This window comes from Danio rerio, chromosome 21 (genome assembly GCF_049306965.1).
Source record: "Danio rerio strain Tuebingen ecotype United States chromosome 21, GRCz12tu, whole genome shotgun sequence".
NCBI lineage: Eukaryota > Metazoa > Chordata > Actinopteri > Cypriniformes > Danionidae > Danio > Danio rerio.
The window spans coordinates 29,770,381-29,793,930 of NC_133196.1; the positions used below are offsets into that span (position 1 = coordinate 29,770,381).

General features: G+C 35.3%; 2 protein-coding genes across 3 annotated transcripts; one reads left to right on the plus strand and one right to left on the minus strand.

Moving 5' to 3' along the window:
- Window positions 1–1,327: 1,327 nt before the first annotated feature.
- Window positions 1,328–10,676, plus strand: gng3 (guanine nucleotide binding protein (G protein), gamma 3). Its single transcript, NM_131841.2, is given in 3 exon segments — window positions 1,328–1,407; window positions 6,078–6,177; window positions 9,742–10,676. Coding segments are annotated over 2 exon segments (228 nt in total). The 5' UTR covers window positions 1,328–1,407; window position 6,078; the 3' UTR covers window positions 9,871–10,676.
- A 2,752-nt stretch (window positions 10,677–13,428) lies between these two features.
- banf1 (barrier to autointegration nuclear assembly factor 1) lies at window positions 13,429–18,937 on the minus strand. Of its 2 annotated transcripts, none has more exons than XM_073934319.1 (3): window positions 18,846–18,937; window positions 17,851–18,029; window positions 13,429–14,295 (listed from the first exon to the last, which is right to left on the minus strand). In XM_073934319.1, exons 2-3 carry the CDS (start codon window positions 17,974–17,976, stop codon window positions 14,149–14,151), a joined length of 273 nt encoding a protein of 90 aa, XP_073790420.1. In that variant the 5' UTR covers window positions 17,977–18,029; window positions 18,846–18,937; the 3' UTR covers window positions 13,429–14,148.
- Window positions 18,938–23,550: the final 4,613 nt, after the last annotated feature.

The following is a 23,550-nucleotide window of genomic DNA, read 5'->3' on the forward strand; positions in this document are numbered from 1 at the left end:
AGTAATAATTACAAAAGATTCTAATAAATAAGTGCTAGTACCCAATAAATAAGAAATCAATTCAAGTATGAGTGTCCATAAAATAGATGGGCTATACCAAAACAATTAGTTAAAAGTTTATAGCGACTAGTATCCCTGCTGAAAAACCCAGCTTAAACCAGCCTAGGATGGTTGGCTGGTTTTAGCTGGTCGACCAGCCTGGTTTCAGAGGGGTTTTGGCCACTTTTAGGCTGGTTTCCAGCCATTTCCAGCCTGGTCTTAGCTTGTCAGACTGGAAAGTAACCAGCTAAAACCATCTAAAACCAGCTTGACCATCCTGGCTTAAGCTGGACTTAGCTGGTTTGGGCTGGGCTCCAAGCCTGGCTAGGCTGGTCAAGCTGGTTTTAGGTGGTCATCTCCCAGCCTGTTCAGTTAAAACCAAGCTGGAAATGGCTGGAAACCAGCCTGGAAGTGGCCAAAACCCCTCTAAAACCAAACTGGTCGACCAGCTAAAACCAGCCAACCATCCTAGGCTGGTTTAAGCTGGAATGTTCAGCAGGAAAGCCACTATTAAAATTACAGCAAGTATCTAATTAATAAGAACTGTACTAGTGTCTATTAACTACCAGTATCTAATGAATAAGTAGCACTTAATAAGGAAAAGTATTTAACAAAAAAGCAGCAATACCTAAAGAATAAGCACTAGAGGCTAAGATTTTTTGTTTTTTGTTTAGAAAAGATATTTTAATAAATAAATAAATAAATAAGCATTGGTTTATCATGAAGACATATATTAGTGTGTTTCATAGACTGAATGTTCATTCGGTCTGCCATAGTGGGGTATAAGATCTTCACCAAAGTGGGAGAGACCACTGAGTCAAAATGGAGCATCAGTGCAAGACAAAGAGGCTGAGACTGCAGCAGTTCCCATGGTAACAGACCAGAGAGGGAAGGCTCACTTATTCAGGAGCTTCAGCAGCATCACCACCAACAAACAAAATACATGTTCACTCCTATCAAATTTATTCTTTTAATTCTTGACAATCTGAACACATCTTGTGAGATTTTAGCTCTTAAAACGCTGGCTTTCTTCAATACATTTCCCTCCCCATTCGTCCCCCCTCTCCCGTCATAAACATGGTATGATCCACCGCGCAGAATAAATCAATTCCATTAGCGGCCCCTCCCCCCTCTCGGCACATTCCACTGTCTGCACAGGGGGGATTTGTGTGCACCGAGAGACTGGTGTTCATTGTAGCAGAATTGCAGTGCACTGGACTGTACAGAACTGGGTAGCATCCACACTGTGTATGAGGGTGCGGTCCGGCTACACTGAAAGCAACAACACAGACAGATAGAGAGAGAGAGAGAGAAGGGATAAGAAAGAAGAGGAGGGAGAGATATCACCACAAGTGGAATACAGCAAGGGTAAGAAATGGGATAAAAAGGATTTTAAAAGGGCCGGAATCATAAAACAGACGAATACAGCTCTCTGGGCTTTTTAAAAATGCTTCTTGCTCTCCATTTTCCCTTAATTCATCTTGATGTTCATTTATTTGAAATGTATTGCTTTAATATTAAGATGATCAGTTTATTTGATTGCAGCTGTATTAATATTCATGTTCTTATTTAAGGATGTAGTCCTATTGATGATTATGGAGATCTGTGAAGCTGTGATTGTCATTTGTGTATCTGGCCTAGTTTTTTTTCTCTCTCTTTTTTGCTGGCTGCAACACGTGATTTTCATGTCTATATATGCCTAAATGTTGACATTAATAGAGATAATATTTAAAAATTAATTATTTTTTCATTCAGATATTGTGGTATATTCTGTGTAGTGCTGATTAGATCCTAGCAAACATATTTTCTATAATGAAAATGGGGCCGGCATGCTCCAATACTTTGCTGAAATCTTATCCAGATTCATTAATGCTGCTAATATTTGTTGTATATTGATATTCGTATGATTACGAATGATTCCAAATCTATATATGCGATGGTTTCTGACGATCTTCATCTGGAAATGAAGGGTTTCAGCAAGGTGAAATGCGTTACTATCAGATCATTGCGATCTAAGTTGAGGTTTTGGTTTTCTAGGGCAGCAGCTTTTAGCAAATCTGTAGTAAATGATACCAAGAAGGAGGAAAGACAGGAAGTAAAGCAGAGGGGTTGAGAGTCCTGAACCACAGGATGATGCTTCCATTAGAGACTGTGTGCATTATAAACAGAATCAGGAGCACTTTACAGATGCTTTGTCTGCATTAGTTAACGTAAACTTAATTATTTATTGAGGTTTGTTCACAATATAGATGATGATTGGTAGGGTATAGTCATAACCATAAAGATCTAGTTTTTAAAATCATTCTTGTTTTGGAATAGCACATCACAGCTATTACAATAATCAGCTACTTCCATATGAAAGGCAGTCTGGGCAAAAGATTAAGAGATAAAAAACGCACATGCACAGTTTGTTTAATCTAAAGTGCCAATTTTTAATTTCTTTAGTAGTTGGGTACAGTTTGACCATGTTAACGAGGCCATTTTTACAGAAGGGGATGTACATTAATGCTCTTCAATGATTAATCGTGATTATCGCATACAAAATAAAAGTTTGCATTCATATAATAATTTTGTGTGTACTGTGTGGGACTGCACGATATTGGAAAAATCTGACATTGCAATATTTTATTTTTCTGCTATATATATTGCGATGATGGTTTGAGTAGCTCTTTTTGGAATTAAATCTTTAATTTAGATTGATCAGGATAATTTTGTAGCAGAGTGAATCAAACTTAAAAACTCAAGCATAAACAAGGTAGAGCAAAGATAAAAAAATTAATAATAAGCAGTGCTTTTTGGGTTTCTGGAAGGTCAAACAGTAGTCAGATATTCAGGTGGAGTAATTGAATATTCAAATGTAATGCAAAATAACACTGTTCAATCTTTATTGCTGATAATCTATAATCCTGCAATGTGACTACTGAGAATGGACACATTGTGATTTTAATGCTGAAGCGATATATTGTGCAGCCCAAGTACTGTGCGTATTTATTTGTAATATTTATTACGCACATGCATGTAAATTTGCATTTACATGTAAAGAAAAGTTTATTTATATTCATATAACAAAATATCTGTAAATATTTTGAAACTATAACTATATATATTTGAGAAGCATTTAAGTGGTTCTTTGGGTAATAATTATAGGAGAAGAATCGATTTTTGGTTCTTAAGTTGTTCTTTTGGGTGGTTAAGAAGTTACAAAGATGTTACATTTTTTAAAAATGTTTTTAATAGCAAAAACACATCAGAAATTTACATTGTGTAATAAGACAATGGGGCAACACGGTGTCACAGTGAGTAGTGATGTCACCTTACAGCCTGAAGGTCTCTGGTTCCAGTCTCGGATGGGTCAGTTAGCATTTCTGTGTGGAGTTGGCATGTTCTCCTCGCGTTCACGTGGGTTTCCTCCCAGTGCTCCGGTTTCCCCACAAGTCCAAAGACATGCACTGTAGGTGAAATGGGTATTCTAAAATTGTCCGTGGTGTATGTGTTTAAATGAGTGTGTATGGGTGTTCCCAGTGATGGGTTGCAGCTGGAAGGGCATCTGCTGCTTAAAACATTCTGGATAAGTTTGCTGTTCATTCCGCTGTGGCGACCCCAGATTAATAAAGGGACTAAGCCAAAAAGAAAATGAAGGAATGATTAATAAGACAATATCCATGACTCATATCATTCCAATCATGAAAAATTATAATAAAAAAATACAATTAAATTAATTAAATTGTAAATAAATAAACAAAATAAAAAGAAAACGACATAGAATACAAAATAATTTTACAAAAAGGCAGATTACACTTCTTTTGTCCAGAGTCTAGCAGACAAGAAATTTAAAGGTTCCCAGATAATTAAAATAAAGAATCGCCTGTCTGATTAAACAGAAAAGGTTTGTTCTTTAAAGCTGTGGAGAAAGCCTCAAGTGGGTTAAATGCTACAGACTGCACAAAGCACCATCTGTAAAGATATATGTGCTACAGTATGTACCACTTTAAACGGTTACCCTATAATTATGAGCTAAATAGCCACTTATTGTACTATTTAGCACCTTTTTAGACTTTTTATCTTCATCCCCAACTCCAAGTAGTTGCTGTTCTGCTGTTGGCTGGAGCGGCACAAAGGTGAACCCAGAGCTGAAAATAAATACTTATGGCAGGAGTCGAGGCGAGAGAGAAAAACAGCCAATCAAAGTCAAAATATCTGCTGAGGTTTTCAATCACTCGTAGTGCTTTCCAAAATAAATGTTTGCACCTTGACACAGTATAGTCTGATATAGAAGATTAGATCTAAAAATATCTTTAACATTTATTAAATAAATTATTTAAAAACATAAGCTAATAAAAATAGCATAATTCCTTCATTTTCTTTTTTTTGGCTTAATCCCTTTATTAATCTGGGGTCGCCACAGTGGAATGAACCGCCAGCTTATCTAGCATATGTTTTACACAGCGCGGATGCCCTTCCAGCTGCAACCCCTCACTGCGAAACATCCATACACTCTCATTCACACACATACACCACGGTTAATTTTAGCTTAACCAATTCACCTATTCTGCATGTCTTTGGACTTGTGGGGGAAACCGGAGCACCTGGAGGAAACTCATGTGAACACTGCCATTGTGATGCCCTAAAAATAGCATTTTTCTAGATAAATGTTATTTTGTAAGCTTCATTAATTTCAATTGCAACATTTACTAATAAATTATTATATAAAAATTATAATCTGTTAATTTTAATTCATTTTCTCAATCTCCAGTTCTAGTTGAGTTGCTCTCTTCTGATATTTTGAGGATTTGTAAAGATATTTTGAAGAATGTTTGTAACCTCTATCTGATAACTTTAATTGCATTTTTGTCCTACCGTTGAAGTCAGTGGTTAGTAACATTCTTCAAAGTATCTTTTTTTGTGTTAAACAGACGAATGAAGAAAAAAAATATATGAAACTACTGATTAAAAGAAGAAGAAGAGAATTATTTTTATGGTTAGGAGAAGGCCATGATGGAAGGAGGCCAGTGGGCAACGTTGGTTAAAGCCCTACCCTTTTTCGAAGGACATCATGGGATTTTTAACGACCACAAAGAGTCAGGACCTCTGCTTAATGTCTCATCTGAAAAGTATCAGGATGCCTTTATGATGCAGGCTAAGATTGCATCCCTCAGCGATGCAATGTCAGACACAATGCTCTCAAATGGTTCGAGTGACGTCACTGCGAGGGGTAGGGTTAGGGGTGGGGTTAGGCGAGCGCATTAAAAAGCATTGGATGCAGCTCAGATTGCACTGCACCAGGTCTGCATCCAGACCCCTCTCAAGACAGCACTCACTGAGCAGTATAGAGTCCCCATCCGTATACTGTAGCATTAAGACCTACACAAGCCACAGGTTTAGCACACCCTGCTGGCCTCACTAACACCACTTCTGGCAGCAACCTACTGTAGCTTTTCCATATGGTCTCCCATGCAGGTACTGACCAGGTGCAGCCCAGCTTAGCTTCAGTGGGTGACCATGTGAGAGTTGCAGAGCTAGCTGCTGAATGTACTAGCTGCCGGCTGTATTGTTGATACTATATATATTGGTTTTAAGCCTGTGTACTTGAAAAAACTGAAAGAATTGTGCATATCTGAATGGATTATACGATCATAATGTGAATCATTAACACCTTATCTGCTATATCTAACCAAATTATAACTAAAATAGTTAACTGAAGGGATTTGGTGGAAATTTGTTTACACTCTACTGTATATCAAGGAGGAGCAGCAACTGTTTCTAACAGATTTACCATGATATAATTAATATATTTAGTTTTTATAAGACAAAATGAATGCAGGTTTTGAATAACTTGTTGAAAATAATTTTTTTTTTTACTTTTAAAAAATTCAAATCACTTTACTTAACATTAATGTGACCTTACTGTAAGATTTTACCACATTACACTGGTAGAATCAGAATAGGGCAGCAAAATACCACGTTTACGATATAAAAATCCCTCAGTTCATATAATATTTTTGCATTTTCCATTGACCTCTGTTTATTTTTGTGGGCAGGATGAAAGGAGACACCCCTGTGAACAGCACCATGAGCGTCGGTCAGGCCAGGAAGCTGGTGGAGCAGCTGAAGATTGAAGCCAGTTTTTGTCGAATCAAGGTGAGCGTTTCAGTCCAAAAACAGACAGAAAATGTGGCAAGCAAAAAGTCAGATTAGCTGTAATCCTGCCCGCCTATAAATACCTGTATGTCTTATTATACCAGCCTGTACATGGCAGACTAATTTGTATCAGATGTGATCAAAGATCTGGAATCAGGTTAATAGGTATGACCTAATTCTACAATCCCTCTGGTAAACTGTGTCCTACAAGTACAATCTGAGGCATTCAACAGCCTTTAAGCATCGACCTCAACCTCTCGTACAATTAAAACCATGTTATATACCAGACATGAAGGTGAAAGTAGTCAAATATAGTTATTCATTATCTAAATGTAAATAAAGATTTTAAGCCCTTTTTTCTCATGAATTGCCCAATAATATGTCTTAGATTAGAGGTAAGAACATGTATATAATACTCAATAATTTGTGTGTATATTTAAAATACAGTACATAAGCGCTGGAATGGCATTGGAAAACTCAGATGGCAGGGACACCTTATCAAAGTAGACAAAATTTAATATTTTAAATTATAAATATATTTCTAAAAATATATATTATCACGTTAAAAATATTTAATGATCTGTGATGACTGTCTCGAAATGTATGTGTCGTGTTAAGCTTTGTTTGGGCAGATATGGATCAAAAACATCAAGAACTGCTTAAAATAAATATGCAATCTACTATAGTTTACTAATGTTTAGTCAAGCTAGAAACCAAAATGTGTCCATAAAAATGCGGGTGTGCACAGTTTATACATTATTAATATTAGTAATATTAATTTAGAACTTTTTAATTGCATTTTTTTGTGTACGCTTTTTCAAAATTGTGAAATGGTGATATTTAGTTAATTTGAGGAACTGAGGTCCATCCCATTTGAAAAAACTTCACACATTTCAAAATATCTGGTTTTGTCACTGTTTTAAAGTAGCTATTTTCTCAGAAAAACTAAAGGAAATGAGTTATTTCCTCCTGCGTTGTGCCTGAAATCTCCTCTTCAGTGGGACTTACATAAACTGAACATTAAAGTTTCCTGTAAAGTTTATTTAGAAAATTGTAAGACTCGATAAAAAAAACAACACAAACAAAAATTTGATTTTGATTAACAATTCAACTATAAATGACATCTATGTTCGGCAAGTGTTATAGCAGACATTCAGATCTGTTTACATTGCAGAGATCGAGAGAGGGAGTGAGAGACAGAGCACTCGTCATGTATAGTTATGAAAAAGCTATAAAAGCTTTGTCTTTATTCATTCATTTATTCATTTTCTTTTTGGCTTAATCCCTTTATTAATTAGTGGTCGCCACAGCGGAATGAACCGCCAACTTATCTAGCATATGTTTTGTGCAGCGAATGCCATTCTAGCTGCAACCCATCACTGGGAAACACCCACACACTATCCATCTTTATTTTGTTATTTTTTAACTAGGATAAAATAATAGCTTCAATATAAACATTGATATCTAGGATAGTGATCAAATTAGAAGAAATCATTTGAAAGTAACTTTAGACTTTGAGTAAAGATTGTAATTACATTATTTTGCCAGTAGATGGCAACAGATAACTCTTCAATGTCATTTAATCCGTTGCTGTGACTGAAATCAATTTTGGAATACTCAATTCATCATAGACTTGGGACATACTAAGTTGGAACATACTAATTCAATTTTCTTATAAAATTTAGGACGCATATATGTGAAGTTGGGCACACAAACACAATTCCAAATTATATATAATACTACTATATTATTATATATATACTATATTACTAACTAATGATGTCTTGGGAAAAGATTGAGTGAATTTATGAATCGAAGTGTTACTTTTTAATACTGCATCAATTCACAATTTGTCAGAACCTATAGGAAATACTTGTATATTTATTTCCTCATCATTCTACACACAATACCCCATAATGACAATGTGAAAAAAGATTTTAGCTTTTTAAAATTTATTAAAAATAAAAAACCTGAAAAATCACATGTGCATAAGTATCTACAGCCTTTGCAGTGAAGCTCTAAACTGAGCTCAGGTACATTCTGTTTCCACTGATCATTCTTGAGATTTTTCAGCAGCTTCACTGGAGTTCACCTGTGGTCAATTCAGTTGATTGGACATGATTTGAAAAGGCATACACCTGTCTATATAAGGTCCCAGGGTTGACAGTGCATGTCAAAGCACAAACCAAGCATGAAGACAAAGGAATTGTCTGTAGACTTCTGAGACAGGATTGTCTCGAGGCAGAAGGCTGGGGAAGGTTACAGAAAAAATTCTGCAGCTCTGAAAGTTCCAATGAGCACATTGGCCTCCATCACCCGTAAGTGGAAGCTGTTTGGAACCACCAGGACTCTTCCTAGAGCTGGCCGGCCATCTAAGCTGAGTGATCAGGGGAGAAAGGCCTTAGTCAGGGAGGTGATCATTAACCCGATGATCACTCTGTCTAAGCTCCAGCATTCTTCTGTGGAGAGAGGAGAACCTTAAAGAAGGACACCCATCTGTGCAGCAATCCACCAATCAGGCCTGTATGGTAGAGTGGTCAGACGGAAGCCACTCCTTAATAAAGGGCACATAGCAGCCTGCCTTGTGCCAAAAGGCATATGAAGAACTCTCAGAGCATAAGAAACATAATTGTCTGGTCTGATGAGAGTCTAAAATTGAACTCTTCGGAGTTGACATCAACAGGCTAATACCATCCCTACAGTGAAGCATGGTGGTGGCAGCATCATGCTGTGGAGATGTTTTTCAGCAGCAGGAACTGGAAGATTAGTTGGGAAAGAGGGAAAGATGAATGCAGCAATATAGAAAGACATCCTGAATGAAAACCTGCTTCAGAGTGCTCTTGACCTCAAACTGGGGCGACAGTTCTTCTTCCAGCAGGACAATGACCCAAAGCACAACGCCAACATATCAATATAGTGGCTTCAAAATAACTCAGTAAATTTCCTTGAGTGGCCCAGCCAGAGCCCAGATCTAAATCCTGTTGAACATCTCTGGAGAGATCTGAAAATGGCTGTACACCGTCGCTTCCCATCCAACCTGATAGAGCTTGACAGGTACTGCAAAGAGGAAAGGGCAAAAATTCCCAAAGACAGGTGTACCAAGCTTGTGGAATCATATTCAAAAAGACATAAGGCTGTAATTGCTGCCAAAGCTGCACCAACAGAGTATTGAGCAAAGGCTGTGAATACTTACGAACATGTGATTTTTCAGGTTTTCTATTTTTTTAAAACATTTGCAACAATTACATTTTTTTTTCACGTTTTTATTATGGGGTAATGTGCGTAGAATTTTGAGGAAATAAATTAATTTAATCCACTTTGGAATAAGGCTTTAACATAAAAAATGTGGAAATAGTAAAGCGCTCTGAATACTTTCCAGATGCACTGTACTAAATGAAAACGTATATAATTCTAATATGTCAATACTCTTTCCGTTCTAATGTATATAAATGAATGCACTTTTTATTAGAAATGGACTCTTTTGCGTTCATAAACATAACAAATGTCTTTTCAAATGATTAATCAGTTCTAATATCTCTTTCTTGATGTCTCCTGTATTTTTAGGTGTCTAAGGCAGCAGCGGACTTGATGGCCTACTGTGATGCCCATGCATGCGAGGATCCTCTCATCACCCCTGTGCCCACTTCAGAAAACCCCTTCAGGGAGAAAAAGTTCTTCTGTGCTCTGCTCTGAGCAGGACGCCCAGGATTAGTCTAATTTAGATGATAACGATTTGTGTACACACATCACACAACACGACACAACACTCGACGAGACACCACAAGGATAAATCAATCCCAAATTAACGTCCAGTAAACACAAAAGCGGTCCTAAATTTCATCAACTGACATCGCGGAGGCCAGAGATTTATATATTTATGTTTGTGAGGATATTTGAATTCTTTAGGTTTTTTTGGTAATCGATGTTCCTGCTCATTAAGGGGACAAATTAACATCATTGTGCAAAATGATTGGATGAATATGACACACTGATAAACACACATATGCAAGCACACAGTTTTTTAATCCAGCAAAAGGAAATAGGTGTGGGTCCGGGTATGTCAAAGTTTATTATATTCGAGACATTGGTTATCTTCTTCTCATAGTATTCTATGGCGATTTACGATATTCTGTATGTATATTTTGATTTGTTTTTTTAATGTTTTGTTTGAGGTGGTTATGTACGCTGGTAGAAATGTCTGGTTAACTGTTAGAGCTTTTCAAGTTTAGATCATGGTGAGACTGGTGATACCTATTGTACACACAAATACCACCAGTACATAGCACTCCTATTTAGGATTTGTAAACTGAAGCTTGTGTCATAAAAGGTTTAATTTTTATGACCACTTAAGTAAGTGGTGTCTAGTCTCTAAGAGTTGGAAATTAGCTTACAAAAAACAACCATTGAAGAAAAAATGTCAGAAAACTGTGGTCTCAAGTAACGGATTAAACACTGCAGACAGAATTTAATGAAGGAATGAATAAAGATTTTAAACAACAGATTTGTGTGTGCTGTTTTTGAGATCGGGGAGCACTGTTTTTTTTTTTTTTTTTACTTTGCAATGGATTAAGCCAGAGGTGTCCAAACTCCAGCCCTAATCGAACACACCTGAACCAGTTTAAGGCCTTACTAGATATACTACACTGTAAAAACCCAGCTTGAAAATTGCTTACTCAGTTTAAAATTGTGGACATATTTTTGAGCTCAGAGTTGAATTTAATCATGAAAACAATATTACTGCATGCTTGGAACTGATTGTTCAAAGAAAGTAAAAAATTGACCCCTAACCACTGTAAAAATAAAAAAAAATTAGTTACCATAACATTGTAAAGCAACTGGCTGCAAAGAAATTGAGTTCATTAAGCTTCAGTGGATGAAGTTGTGCCAAATTATTGTATACTTGACCTAAAACCAGTCCTTTCAGACAACTTAAAAATATAAGTTGGTACAACTTCAACCACTGAAGCTTAATAAACTCAAAATTTCTATGCAGCCGGTTGCATTAATATTTTAGGTTAACTCAACTTTTTATTTTTGTACAGTGTAGAAACATCCTGGCAGGACCGAGTTTGGAAACCCCTGGATTAAGCATTGTTTTAAATCCATTGCTAGAAAATGAGTACATTATAAGCAAAGACATCTTGTTTTTATGTTATATATTGTTCATAAGGTCAATTTGAAAGAATACTCACTAAAAGGCTCATTTTACAAGTCAACAGAGTTAAACAGTTGAGTTTTTGCGTTTTTCAATCTTGATCTTCAGTTTTTTTTTTTTTATATTAGTAATACTGTTGGATTTTGGATCACAGATTGGATCAAATCTTGGAAAGGGGTTTTTCAAAAGCAACAGGGATTCTGAATTAAGATCAGACCATGTAATTTAATCTTAATCTTTGGATCAAACCTGCCATTTTGTTATTTTAAACTTTAAACTCAGATTGAGATCTATCCCATTAAAAAAATGGATTCTGATTGTTGTGATTTTTTTTTAACCAAATAAAATAAAACGTTTTTTTTTTTAAAGGTGAATGATCATAAATTTAATAGTTACTGATGATATACAAATTCCTTCATATTTGAAGCTTTCACTGTAAAACCCAAGAGTCAATTTTATCAAATGAAATGAGTGTTAACTCAAAAAATACTGAAAGTTAATTCTGCTCAGTTGAAGAGTTTTAAACTCTGTTGGTAATAAGTTAAATAAAATACCTCATTACTTCAACTTAAATGGAGTAAGTTCACTACTCAGATTAGTTTAACTCAAATGGTTTGAGTTCTCTTCATTTATCCGGGTTTACTATGCTCAATTTGGTTCATTTACTCAAATGAAGTTCACAGTACTCATTAGGATTAATTTTTGAGCTTAAACGGTTTGTTGCAATCAGTTTCCTCAAACAGTTTGAGTTACCTCAACTTTTTGGGTTTTACAGTGTATATGAAGCATGTCACATCTAATATGATATGATAAACAATAACAAAACAGTATTATAAACGTTATGTTTGTTGATTGCAGCGTTTCTGTATCTAACAATTAAGACAAACATGGACCGTTTGTTGCCACTGGTATTTTGCCTACATGTTGTTCTCTGCCAAGCCAGTAGGCTACACTGTTGGTTCAATTTAAGCACAGGTTTCAAACTCTGTTCCTGGAGGGCCGCAGCTCTGCAGTTTAGCTTTAACCCTAATACAACACACCTGATCAAACTAATTAAGTCCTTCAGGCTTGTTTGGAACCTACAGGTAAAGCTGCGGTCACACTGGCCTTTTCTTCCCATAGACTTCCATTCATACGCACTTGAACGCATCAGACCGGAAATGCAGGGTCATGCGTAAAGTTTTGCAGGTTGCTGCAGTGCAAAGTTTAAGCTTGGTGAACTCTGACGTGCGAAATCCCATCACTTGACTGCATGAGAACAACAGAGGATCAAAACATAACCTTTCTAGACAAAAATTTAAAACATGGAGCAATCGCTCACTTTTTTAAAGCCTGATAATTTTGCTTATTCCCACCCCTTTTCGCAGTGCCGCACGACACAATTTCGTATTATCAAACTCTAGTGTGACCGCAGCTTAAGTATGTTAGAGCAGGGTTGGAACTAAACTGGGCAGAGTTTGACAGCTGTGCATTTAAGGCTCTGGTTAACAAGATTTATAAGGTAATCCTGCAATTAAGTGGGGATCACAGTGATCCAATCCAATATTCCTTTTAAAAACTGCCATAAATGCAAGACAGATCAATTAATTCTGGATAGCAAAACATGGGTTTTTTCCAAATCTGCACCAATTTGACCCAGATATAAAAATATATATATATATATAAAAAAAAAAAAAAAAAGATTTTTTTGACCCAGATAAAATTTTTGATAAACTGGGCCCAGGACTGGGGAAAGCACGTTTAGTAGATCATTAAACCAGATTAGACCATTAGCATCTCAACAAAAAACTAAGAGTTATTAATAATAATTTTATATTTTTTCTTTTAAAAACTTGACTCTTTAGTAAAACAAAGTATTGCTATTTTCTAGGCTAATTTCTGAGTCCTTCTGATATAATAATCAAGAAATGTTACAGCAGTCCCGTGACTGCAGCAGGTGTAATATTACACCTAAAAACAATTCTTAGCTAGGCAACAGTGCTTTGTATTAGAAATGATAAAAAAAATATTCCACTGAGCTCAAACTAGGAAGACTTTCCACTTTCCACATTTTCCAGCAATATTGTTAATCACTCCACACACTCACAACACAACCCTTTCAATCAACACCTTTCAGGATCTTTTATTCCAAAAATAATTAAAAAATGAAACACATAAAGGTCTTTTGTTTTAGAGCCACAAGAACATTTATCAGTGTTTCTTAGAACATCCATGCAGCAGTTTAATCAATGTGAAAGCAGCAAATGATGGAAGTGTAGACTACACAATGTAAATCAGACCATGAGGGTGAAGCTACACATGCACAGTTAAAATTAATTCAGATTTTTTTTTTTTATTAAGGCAATTTTGAGATTGGGGAGAATAAAATGCAGATGCATGTGATCCTTTGGGTAATACAGTGACAAGTTCCCAGAAACCTTTTAAAAGCTTATAAGCACTGTGGCACATTTTGAAGATCGTCAGTTTAAAACCTTCAAACATCATCATTATAATCATAAGAGAAGAAAGATTGTGTGTTTGTACTACTAGTGTATGCACATATACATATCTACACACAACTTAACACAGAACTGAGTATGATGACACGAAACTCCCCCGAAAATTCAAGAATTTCTCCAAATCAGAAGAATGGATGTGAATGATGTTTGAACAATACACAAAATGAGCAGTGATATTACATGTGAACACCTTATAAAGACCTTCTAGTGCTATACCATTTTTGGGCCGAGTTACTTTTGTTCGAAAAGTCAAAATTGATAGTGAGGTAAATATATATGGTATGCAGTAGGAAAAAAAAACAAATAGGGAACCGTGAACTACAGGAAGGAGTCGCACCACTCTCGCAGACAGCTGTAACAATCACCCTGCTGTTTGGTGTTTGCTCCACATGTATCTTTCAACCATTCCCGAAACAACTCCTCATCTTTCCTCAGTACCAGGAACTGGCCTAGAACAACATACGCCTGTGGGGACGAAATGTAAAACACTTAAATAACACTTTAAACACTTTATCTTTCAGCTCTATGACAAAATTACGGTGGCTGAGAGAGCTCAAACTCCCTACAAGTTAAGAAAACCAGTGCATGTTTAAAAACTAACAACTTAAGAAAACATCTTCATCAGTTTGTCAACATGTGCACTTAAATTCTCACAACACATGCAAATAGAGAAATGAACTGCAAAGACCACGATGCAAAAAAGCTCTTTCCTGTTTAGCCAGCGATAATGTTGGTAGGGATGGGTATCGTTAAGGTTGTAATGGTATTACCACACTTATCGATACCACTTATCAGTTCGGTTCTTAACCGGTTCTCTTATCGGTACTTTTTGTGGTGTTTTTATATTACGAAAAAACTAATAACAAATTGAGCAGAATTAACAACACTTTATTTTACTACTATGTTTTTTATGTAAAATAAAATGAAACCAATAATTGTAAAACAAATAATTAGATTTTGTTCTGTAAAAGAATGTAGAGAAAACTTTTTCTGGAGAAAAATCAACGTTTGCCTTTTCTGGCAGAAGTCAGAATCTTTCTTTGTTTATTGTGCTCCCTGCAGTTGAAAATACCCTCTGAGTTGCAAAGTGCATTTAAATGAGAAAATGTTTATGATTTTTCGTTAACACATTGACATATATGAGTTAAGTGTTTTGAGTTAACTGTGTTTTAATACGGTTTTGAAGCATCTTGCAATGTAAAAAAAAGCAGTTTTTTTTAAATAATTTCTTAAGCATAGTTTATTATTAGGCTATTTATAGGCTATATTTGTAAATGCAGCTGATGTAAAAGCATTCTTTTTTTTTTCTCAAATATTTTCATTGCATTTTTTTCAGATATTATACAAACTTACAAATGTATATGAAAACTAAAAGCCAAGCAGAGATGACATGAAATACATAGCAATAAAAACAAGAAATCTGTAGAACTCTTAAATTAAACTTACACTTTTCTACCTACTTCTATGTACCATCCCTTCCATCTCCCACCCCTCCCTATTTTCTGAGGCATTCAATAAGTGTTACGGTGAATCAATACACTGATAAATAAATAGTAAGCCATTTGAAAAAATCATAAATAAAATAAATAAATATAAATGAATGAATAGGTAAATACAGAGGATGAAAATGTAAATTAAAAACTAGAAGTCTCTCTTTCTCCCTTTCGAAATTGTAGTCAGCAGTTCCTGAAACGTTAGGGTTCTCAATGACTGACAGTATGGGACTCCATGTTATATTAAATACTACTTACTAATATGCAACTCTCTCTCTGACTCCTTCACTAACTACAAAAAAATAATAATAATAAAAATGACTAATGCTTTCCTTCTTAGACTTTACACACCTGAAACTTGCCTACAGCACTTATATATTGTTGCTCTTATAGTTGTGTGAATTGCTTATTTGTCCTCTTTTGTAAGTCGCTTTGGATAAAAGCGTCAGCTAAATGACTAAATGTAAATGTAATGTAAATTAATTTTAAAAATATTAGACCAATAGTTAATTTTGAACATGACCAAAACATGTGAAGGTAATCAGCCGGTAACAGATGCAAGCAGTCACAGGCATCACTTCTGTCTGGAAATATTCTAGAAAGTTTGGCATTAGTGAAATGGGTCCTATGAAGTACTTTACACTGTAGTAGGCCGTGTCTGGCACAAATAGATGAAGAGTGAACTAAATGGGGGATGGGGGAATAGTTTTTGAACAAAACGTCTCACTTGAAAGAAACGGAAAAGATGGTTGTTGGGAAGATCAAATTTAGTTGATAGGGTTGAAAAGGAGGAGAAAGCATTGTTATCATAGAGATCATTTAAAGTGGCTAGGCCTTTCATTGACCAAGTGTTAAAAACATGATCTAATATAGAGGGAGGGAATAAATGGTTATCAGAGATTGGCATACGAGTTGAGGCACTATGAAGACCAAAATGTTTTCTAAACTGCTGCCAAATTTTCAAAGTGTTATTAACTATTGGGTTGTTTGATGCTTTGTGTATTTCAAGGGGAAGTTGGGAATAGACTGTAGAACATAGACAATGTGAAGAGGCAGATAACTCTATATGTGTCCAAGGTGGGTCAGGAACACCAGTTTTGTGACCAATCCAATTAAGTATTTTGATAATATTACAAGCCCAAAAGTAATATTGAAAATTTGGGAGCGCAAGACCCCCTTCAGATTTGGGAAGCTGACATTCTGATACAAGCTGGTTTGAACCCAAAAAAATTAACCCGCGCAAAAGTTGCTTTAGGTTAGTAAAAAGCTATTTATTTATGGAGACTGGGATATGTTGAAAAAGGTATAAAAATTTGGGAAGAATTATCATTTTGATAAGATTTACCCGACCTATTATGGAAAGAGGGAGAGAACCCCAGCGAGCTATATCAGATTTGCATTTATCTAAAAGTGGTATGAAATTTAAAAAAATAAATCTTTAAAAGCACCGGAAATAAATACCAATTTTCATTCGTATTTTACCCTTTCCATTTTCTTCCTTTAAAAAAAATATATATATACATTAAAAAAAAGAATTAAAAATTTAAAAAAAAATAAATAAAAAGAGTGACTCTCAGAAAAGCGAAGTTAAAGAAACATGTTAGACAGTTTTAGGTTTTGACTACATGAGTATTAAATGCACATTTCTGTTTTTTTTTCCCAAATTTGCGTTTTCTACATTTGTTAGCATTTTTCTATATTCATTTGTTTTTACTTGCAGCTTTATTTGCATGTGTTGTGAGAATTCGCACAAATCTTGTTAAACTTGCATTGATATAGTTGACAAACTTCTATTGGCTGTTTCTCAATTCCAAGAAGGCAGAGAACAGAAGTGCATTCTCGTGGAGAGCAGTCTTACCAGGTTACCTGGGAAGAATTAACTCGGGAGACCAAAAGAACAAAGAACGTGTCCTCTGAGAAATGAGATGCTGCTTTCTTCCTGTTGGTCACATGACCTTCACGTATTTTTAACAGAAAGTTATTTTAACATTACAGAATTCATACAACGATTTGTTATTTTTCCCCATTTTCAATATATTTAACATGTACAAAAACTTTACAAATATACTTTGAGCAATACAAATAAAAACAATTTTATACAAATTTTAGCAAGTAAACACCCTTAATGTGTTAATCCCTTTTCATGGTGATGTTTAGTTTCAGTTTCATTCAGGAAAACTCCGAAGATAAATAAACTACATCTCTGAACAATAATAATAAATCTGTATAAAATGCTGTGCTTCCCACCTCTTTTATTCAGCCACAATGACTTCTGGGACTTCGAGTGAGTTTTGTGCTCAAGTACGCATCAATCCATCCTCAAAATCAAGAACGCATCTGGGAACTTTCACGCGTCCTCCGTTATTGCGATCTTAAGTTGTAGCACTGAACTTTGTCAGTTAAAGATGACGTTACGCAAGATTGCTGAAGAAGGCATATTGAGAAACAGCCATATTGTGTTTTCTTAACTTGAAGCATGTTTGAGCTGTCAGAAAGTGTACGCATGAAACATTCTGATAGATTTTACCTTGTCAAAGCCCTTCTCTTCCAATCTCTTTCCAAGAACTTCACCGATTCCTGCGAGTGCCATCACTGACTTCTCGCCCATGGGCTCTGCCACAAAGTCCTTGTGTTTCTGTGATGTCGACGACATTGTTGATTCAGATTAGAGAGGGCTGAGGGACTCAAGATGACTTTCTTCAATGACTTAAAAAAGAGAGAAAATAAATATAAGTTGGATATGAATTAATACAACCTAAAATTATACATATAAATAAAAAGAAATCTATTAAGTCCAAACTTTGTTACTTTTTGTAAAAACGTTCAATGTGAACATTACCTGAACTGTACATTATACAGATTGCAAACTTTATTAGAAAGGCTGTTTCGGTAATGAGGTGTTTATGCATAATTTGTAAAATGAATGTGAAAGTGAAAATGTTTTCATTTTTCTTGAAACCCATTTGGAGATGTTGTTGTAAAATAGGTAATATGATTGCAACGTTGGTTTTGGAGACTTTCTGTCAGTGAATGGACACGTCTTCTTTCAGAATGATTTAATCAACTGGACATATTAATTATTAACGTTTTTTTTGTCATTTCCTTCAAATATTGTGAAGCTTAAAATACTTTAGTTGTAAATGAGTGAGTTTGGCCTATGTTTAACCCCATGTTTACAGCCGTGTGCAAGAAGGACCGTGTTTAGAAACGCTGCCGGACACTCAATATTGAAAGTGAAGGTAAGTTTCTGGACTAATGTGGAAATGAAAGTGAAATTTGTGATGTTCACAAACCACAAAATCGGCAAAGACGTCTGATTAATAAACTTCTTTTAAAAATAATCAATTTGCGCGCGAAAGTGAAGTTTTCCTCATTTCCACGAGTTTCTGAGGTCCCGCCTCATTTCTTCGCGTTCAGCGCTACACAACGACACGTTCCTCATTCAACAATGACAAACAACATAAATGACAACAATATAAACACTACTCCTATACACACACAATGATGTACCATCACACCTACCATACCTAGACAGTATCATGGAGAAATTTCAATCCTCATCCACACAGACACCGTGCCGTTCACAGTCTGAGTGCGCCCAAAATAACTCACACAGAGCGGCGCTTCCTGATCCCGCCTTTAGACAGAACACCACCACTTCCGCCACAATCATGGCGCTCTTCACAGAGCTGCTGGCCCCTGCTGGATTCAGCTGCTTGGTGAGTTTTATTATGTGTCATAACAGAGTTAATATACAGAATAAGAGAATAATAATTACAGATTTTCTCAATTGCTTTGGCACATTTTTTTCGAAACAGTCTTAACACTTTCTAAACTCTGAGTGTCAGAACATCCAAACAAATGTCAAAACAGTTTGATGTAACTTAAGAACTTTATTGCATGTATTGAAAAATTTCTCAAAACATTTATTTAATACTTATATATTGTATATGCATATAGACTCTCAATATATAGGCTAGGCTAGATGCTCAAATACAGTGGTACATAATGCCACATACACATTATTTTTCTTGACTCTTTTCTTGACTCATTATTTAAAAGATTATGCATTTATAATAGGGCTATAATCCAAGGCAAACCCAGGTCGACCCCAGATGGGCAAACCCAGGTGGACAATACCAGGTGGGCCCTACATGGGCATTCTTGGTGGACATCCTGTCGCATCGTGTCGCTCTTGGTTCATTCTGCTTTGGTGACCCCAGATGAATAAAGGGACTAAGCCGAAAAGAAAATGAATGAATGAACCTACACCGCGTGTTTTTGGACTGTGGGAAAACCGGAGCACCTGCAGGAAACCCATGCGAACATGGGGAGAACATGCAAACTCTATGTGGAGTGAAAATCTAATAATGATCATGAAGAACATTTATTTAGAATCATGAAGCAATGACTAACTCTCCCTTTCAGAGCTTCAGTCCAAGAACTGATGGTATGACACTGAATGCCCAGCCGGGACTCGAACTAGCAACCTTTTTGCTGTGAGCCAACAGTACTAACCACTGAGCCACCGTGTCGTCCCCCATTACAGATGTTTATTTCACAAATCTTACAGTTCAAGACAATCAATTTTTTAAGTTGCTAAATTCATTATTTTACATTTTTAAATATTTTTGCTAACCACAAAACTTCAAGCAACCTTTTAAATTAATAACGTAAATATTTTTTTAATCCTGTATCTCTATTTTTATTTAATAATTCTGTTTAGTTGGTTTAAAGCAGAGCTCTCCAAACGTTTTCAAATAAAGGGCCAAAATTCATGCTTGATTGAGAGCTGTGGGCCGAAAGTAAAAAGAGCAAACTGTATTACATTAAAGTTATCATGAGTAGTTCCTCATTTATTTCATTTAATATGACAAAAAAATAAATAAAAAAATTACTTCAACCATATTCACTAATACTTATTTTTTTGAAAATGTATAATAATTCAACAAACTTATTAAAATAAAACCATAAAAAATTAAATTTTCAATGCCAAATAGACAAGTCATGCTGAACCTGCCTTTGCCTTGATCTGCGTGCTGATTTCTTCTGATGTGTCCCCTATTCGTTAAGTGACAGTATGTACATTTTTAAAATAAATCTGATTAATTAACATTTATTTGAAACATTTAATTTCAGGTTGCTTTTTGTAGGTCACGAATAAAACAAACAAACAAAAAGTTACATTAATGGAAAATCTCTGTTAAAGACATTCCCCAACCCTTCCCATTCATTTTCTCTCAGGCGGGCCAAATCAAAGCATACAAAGGGCCACTAGGATACAAAGGGCCCTAGTTTGCATATCACTGGTTAAAAGGATTAATCACTCCAAAAATGACACCTTAGTATTAAAAATGTATAGGCAGTTATTATGAAACTATGTAGAAATATATGCAAAATAGTAATTGATTTACATTAATAACCTATTGAGTTTTTTTTCCCTTCACTTTCATCAATTGCTGAAGTTTGTTTCTCACCACTGCATCACTGGCTTGATTGGTTTGGGACTTGTGGAGCTGCTCATCGAGGGATTTGCTCTTCGGTGTTAAAACTTTCAGCAGTGAAATTTAAATTATACTGACCTAAACTAAGCTAAACTAAACTGTACTTCAACTCTAAAAACTGGACTGACACAGATTCAATTTATTAGAACTTCTATGTTAAGCTGCTTTGACACAATGCTATAGAAATAAAGATGAATTGAATTTAACTGATTACAGCCTGCTGCACCATTTTAATGTGTTTTACATGTTTTAAACTCTTTCTTTTGTTTTTGTATGCCTATTTTGCTTAGTTCTCTATAGTGTGACATTTTTGTTCAATGTTTTTTTTTAAATTTTGGGTTGCAATATTTTGAGATGTAATAACTTAATATTGTTTAAAACTATTTTCCATGTTAACAGGTCTTATATTTTAAAAAGTCATTTATTCTTGTGCCAATAAAACTGAATCTTTAGCATAATATAATGTCCTTAGTGTTACATGATCCTTCAGAAATCATTATAATAATATGACTTGCTGCTCTTTTATGATTGTTTTGCTTTTTTGGTGCTCAATTTTTGATGATGATTATTATTCAAAACATTTTCATCTGCTTCTTATTATCCTCCATAGTCTTATGGAAACCTTGATGCATTTTTCAAGACACTAACAGCACTTATCTGAAGTAAAATCCTTTTTAACTCATGTTTGATCAAATTTGTATCCTTGATTAATACAAATACAGTTTTCAACACTGATAATAGGCCTCACCCAACGTGCCTCCCAAGTAGCAAACCATCATTTGAAAAAATTACAGATTTTGAAGTTAACACCTAATAATGATTATGAAGGGCATTTATTTAGGATCATGAAGCCGTGACTAACTCTCTCTTCCAGGCTTCAGTCCAAGAACTGGTGGTGTGACACTGAATGGCCTGAAAAGGAATGAGGCTCTGAGACTGTCTATGGACTCAACATGCTGACACAAACTGAAAACGTGCCTTGCTATTTCAAAAAGGTTACAAGGTTACTAAAAGCGCTCACAGTGAGACAAACCAGCCACACTGAGTTCTGCTGTATTAAAAGATTCTTTTGTGTAAGGCTGATTAGTTTACGTTCCCGTTTATAATGCTTTATTGATTCTGAAGATGATCAAGCACAGCACAAATTAGTATGAATGCTCATTTGTTTTCAGGTTTTCACCATTCTCACATTTTCTCTGATTTCATTAACACATGTGATGAGATTATGTACTCTTGATGAAGTATAGCAGGGAAAAAGGAAAGACTGCTGTTTGTTCCTGCTCAGAAACCGGTCTGCACTAGCCTGAACCACGTGCTTCACCACGGACACAATGTGCTCTAATGTGTACATGATGTCTGAGGCTGAAGGAGGAGCTTCATGCTTTAACTTATGTCTTGACATAAGCATACAGTTTTTACAATTACACATATGATGTGAAACTAATAAGATATGCAAATCACTTTTAGAAATGTTTGTTTGACAAAGTTCAAATGTTTAGCATTCTTCTATATTTATGAAACTATCAGGATGCTCTCCTCACGTGGAGGTTCAAGCAATGCTGTATCATATTTCTTGACAAAGAAGCACGTGGATGTACAGTCCGCTGTATGTTTTGGTTGTTTTTTTTTTCTGAGGCAAAGGCCTGTATTGTACTAAATTGACATTAAATAATATGTACTCTGTTGTGTCAGAGACAAGCAAATAGCCTCAATAGGAGTTAGTTAAAAATAATTGATAATTATTGAGTTGCACATTTCGTAACTAGTTTTTTATATCTGTGTTTTGGTATTTCATGTGTTTTTAAAGTGTTTACCGTAATTCACACAATAGAGCCAGAAGCTGTGTTTAATAAGGCTTAGCTGCTTACATTACCATAGCACATAATTAGGGCAAAGGTTGACCAAATGTTTTGTCAAATAATTCAAATTTATTTGGATGAAATTTATATTTTTTGCCAATTTTTGGAATTGTATATTCATTAACAATACAATCTTTACATATAATTATAAATACAGCTTGGATAAGCTTTAAAAATATTATAGTATGAGTGGTGGGTTTTAAAAACATCTCAGAGCACTGAGGAACTCAATGAACTGTACATTGAGATTCCTGTTTAAAGTGAACATGTGTTTTGCCGTTTCTAAAATCTTTCTGAGAAAGAAATCCAACACCCCCAAGCCCCCAAACTTGTTTGTGGAGGTCTTGTACAGTCACAAAAACAACAGGGAGGAGAAAGAATTAGACAGAAACGACAGCCTCTTTTAAGGTGGTTCTCTTAATGACATGACACAAAAACATTGCATGCATTGATTTCAGGTCAAAGTTTCCTCATAAAATGAATAAGCTGAACATTGTTGATTTAATTCCTAATTGAATTACACCCCATTTTGTGGCAAAAAATATATTAACACAGAAAAATAACACATAACTGATTCAGTTTCGTGGCCGAACTCTTCTTTTGAGTCAGTTCTTTAGTATGAGTATAGGATTTGACTGACTGACTGAAATGTATATCAGAATATATATCAAAGAAATGCAGTGTAAATATGTCTGCGACGCAATTGTGATGATGCGACGAAACTGTTTTAGAAATGATTTGTTCAAGAGTGTAAATGCCGCAGTAGGCTTTCACCAGTTTGAAAATCCGCTCCCCCTTAAATGTGGGTGGAGATACTTAAGCATGCGGCTTACTCGCTCCTTTGCCGTATAAAAACTGGAGCAT